Here is a 2,549-nt window from a genome sequence, read left to right on the forward strand (position 1 = left end):
ACGACATATAAAGTTTAAAAAAATATTAAAATCCTATTTACAATTTTAAGTCTGAAATGAATTAAATAATAAAATAATCTTAATCACTAAGAAAAAATTTAGACAAAACAAATGTTTTCTAAAATACTTTTAAATAATAAGCTGAAAAATTAAAATAAAATTAAGTCGAAACTATAAAAAAATAATCTTCAAATGATTTAGAATTTTTAATTTAAAACGATCACTTTAAAATATATAAAATAAGCTATGATTTTGATAATATAAATAAACAAAGAAATACTAATCAAAATTAAAATGGCAAATAAATATATAGAATAGAAGATATTTAAGTATAATTAAATTTTATTCTAAATATTATAAAATAAAATAAAATAAAAATATATAGAATATAGATGAAAAAGTTAAGTTTGATACTTAAAAAGAATAAAAACTATTATTACCAAAATTTTTAAAACTTAATCCTATATAAACTTATATTATGAAAAATAATAAAAATATAAAAAGTAAGTCCTTTTGTTTGACTGAATTAGATAGTTAATATTAATTTGGATCAGAATTAAGGTTTTAATAAAATTTAAAATAAAAAAATAAATTTAAAACAGAAAATGAAAACAATACTGTTAGTTTTGAGTAAATAATGGCCATTTGTATAAAAAAAGAAGATAATAATAATTTAAAAAATATTATTTCGAAGAAAGAGATTAATGAAAATCATAACATTAAAGATATATAAATGAATCCGATATATATATTATTACAAGAAATTCATAAATCTAAACAAAATAAACATAAACATTACTAATTTTAATAGAAGCTTTAAAAGTTATTATAATATATAAGAAAAAATGATAAAGGTGAAGATATGTTTAGAAATTAAACAAATGAATAATTTTTAATTAATTTAGAAGCTAATTCTATATGTTTAGAAGGATAAAAAATACATGGATATAAAAAAATAAAGCTTTTGTATATATATTTAAAAGAAATTTTAGATTTAAAAAAAAAAATATAAAGATAATAGGTAAATAAATATAGTAAATATTAAAAATTTAATATATTATAAATTAGTCAAAAATAAGATATGAAGAGTATATATATAAAGACTTAAAATAGAAATATTAATATAAATTAAAATAAATGCATACATTATTAAATTATAAATATAATTAAAAAATAATTATTTTTATAATAATCTGTTAAAAATTACAAATAAGCTTTTTTTATTTTTATAAAAATAATTATTAAAAAAAAATAGAGTTTTTGGTTAAAATTATAAAAATTTAAAAATGCTTAAAGTATTTTATAAAAAACTAAATTAAAATAATAATTATAAATTTATAAAAAAAATCAGATTTTAAATTAATTCATCACAATGGTTATGATGAAATATTACACAAAACTGAAAAACATTAAAAAACATTTATTTTTTTACATGGTGCTGGTAATACATGTAGTATGTATTATAACTTATTTATGTCTAACTTTAGCCCAGTATGCAATAATACTAAAGTAATTCTGCCTTAAGCTCCATTAAGATATTTAGGAATAAGCAAATAAAATATAAAAATGCCAGGTTGGTATAATATATTATTTATTAGCAATGAAGATAGAATAAAATATAGTCCTTATTAACTTTATGATTTAAATGATATATAATAATAGTAATAAGTTCTTTAATAAATAATAGATAATGAATATGAATAATGTGAAGGTAATTTATTTATAGGAGGAATCAGCTAAGGATGTTCTATGGCTTTACATGCAGGATTAAGACAAAGCAAAAAAATATAAGGAATTATAGCCCTTAGTGGTTATTTTATGGATTTTGGTAATATAAATTAAAATAATTCTGATACTCCAATTTATGTATCTTGGGGTATGTAAGATAATATTATATCGGAAGAATATATGCTAAAAACTTTTAATTAATTAAAAAAATATAATACTAATATTATTATAAATTATGAGTAAGAATTAGGTCATTCAATTAATGAATATTAATGTAAAAAAATAAAAGACTGGTATTAAAACTAATGATTTCTTTTTTTAATATATATTTTATTAATTAAATTACTATATTGAAAATAATAAATACTTATTTATATAAATCTTTTTATCTAAATTAATAAATTAAACTAATTTTTTTATTTTGGTAAAAAAAGTTTATATTTACATACATTTTTATGATATTAATATATTTTTTCAATTTAATTTTATATTCTATTAAAAATTCAATTAAAGATATATTTAAAATAATAATTTTTTAAATTTCATAAAATAAATATATTATATTTTATATATATTTATATTTATATGTATATTTTTTATTATTTTCTTTTAATAAAAAAAATATATCTATCTATTAATTTCTATATTTATATCTTTTCTATAATTTAATTTTATTTAAAAATATATACAAAAAAAAAAAATTAATATATAAATTTTTATTTATAAATATATGAATTTGTTTGAATTAAGTTTTGGTATTAGGGTTTGGGGTTTGGGGTTGGGGTTGGGGTTGGGGTTGGGGTTGGGGTTGGGGTTGGGGT

The 2,549-nt window shown here is 15.8% G+C and overlaps 1 protein-coding gene across 1 annotated transcript, besides 2 other annotated features; it reads left to right on the forward strand. All coding sequences in view use genetic code 6, as the record gives it.

Annotated features, from left to right (window-relative positions):
* Positions 1–1,435: 1,435 nt before the first annotated feature.
* On the forward strand, positions 1,436–1,631 carry IMG5_179520 (phospholipase carboxylesterase family protein, putative; the record flags this gene model as incomplete). The annotated part of the gene is made up of 1 exon (XM_004027591.1): positions 1,436–1,631. A coding segment is annotated over exon 1 (176 nt), but the record flags the coding sequence as incomplete, so codon positions are not given.
* A 650-nt stretch (positions 1,632–2,281) lies between these two features.
* Positions 2,282–2,323: a microsatellite.
* Positions 2,324–2,493: 170 nt separating this feature from the next.
* Positions 2,494–2,549: a microsatellite.

This window comes from Ichthyophthirius multifiliis (assembly GCF_000220395.1).
Source record: "Ichthyophthirius multifiliis unplaced genomic scaffold scaff_1120509251309, whole genome shotgun sequence".
Classification (NCBI taxonomy): domain Eukaryota; phylum Ciliophora; class Oligohymenophorea; order Hymenostomatida; genus Ichthyophthirius; species Ichthyophthirius multifiliis.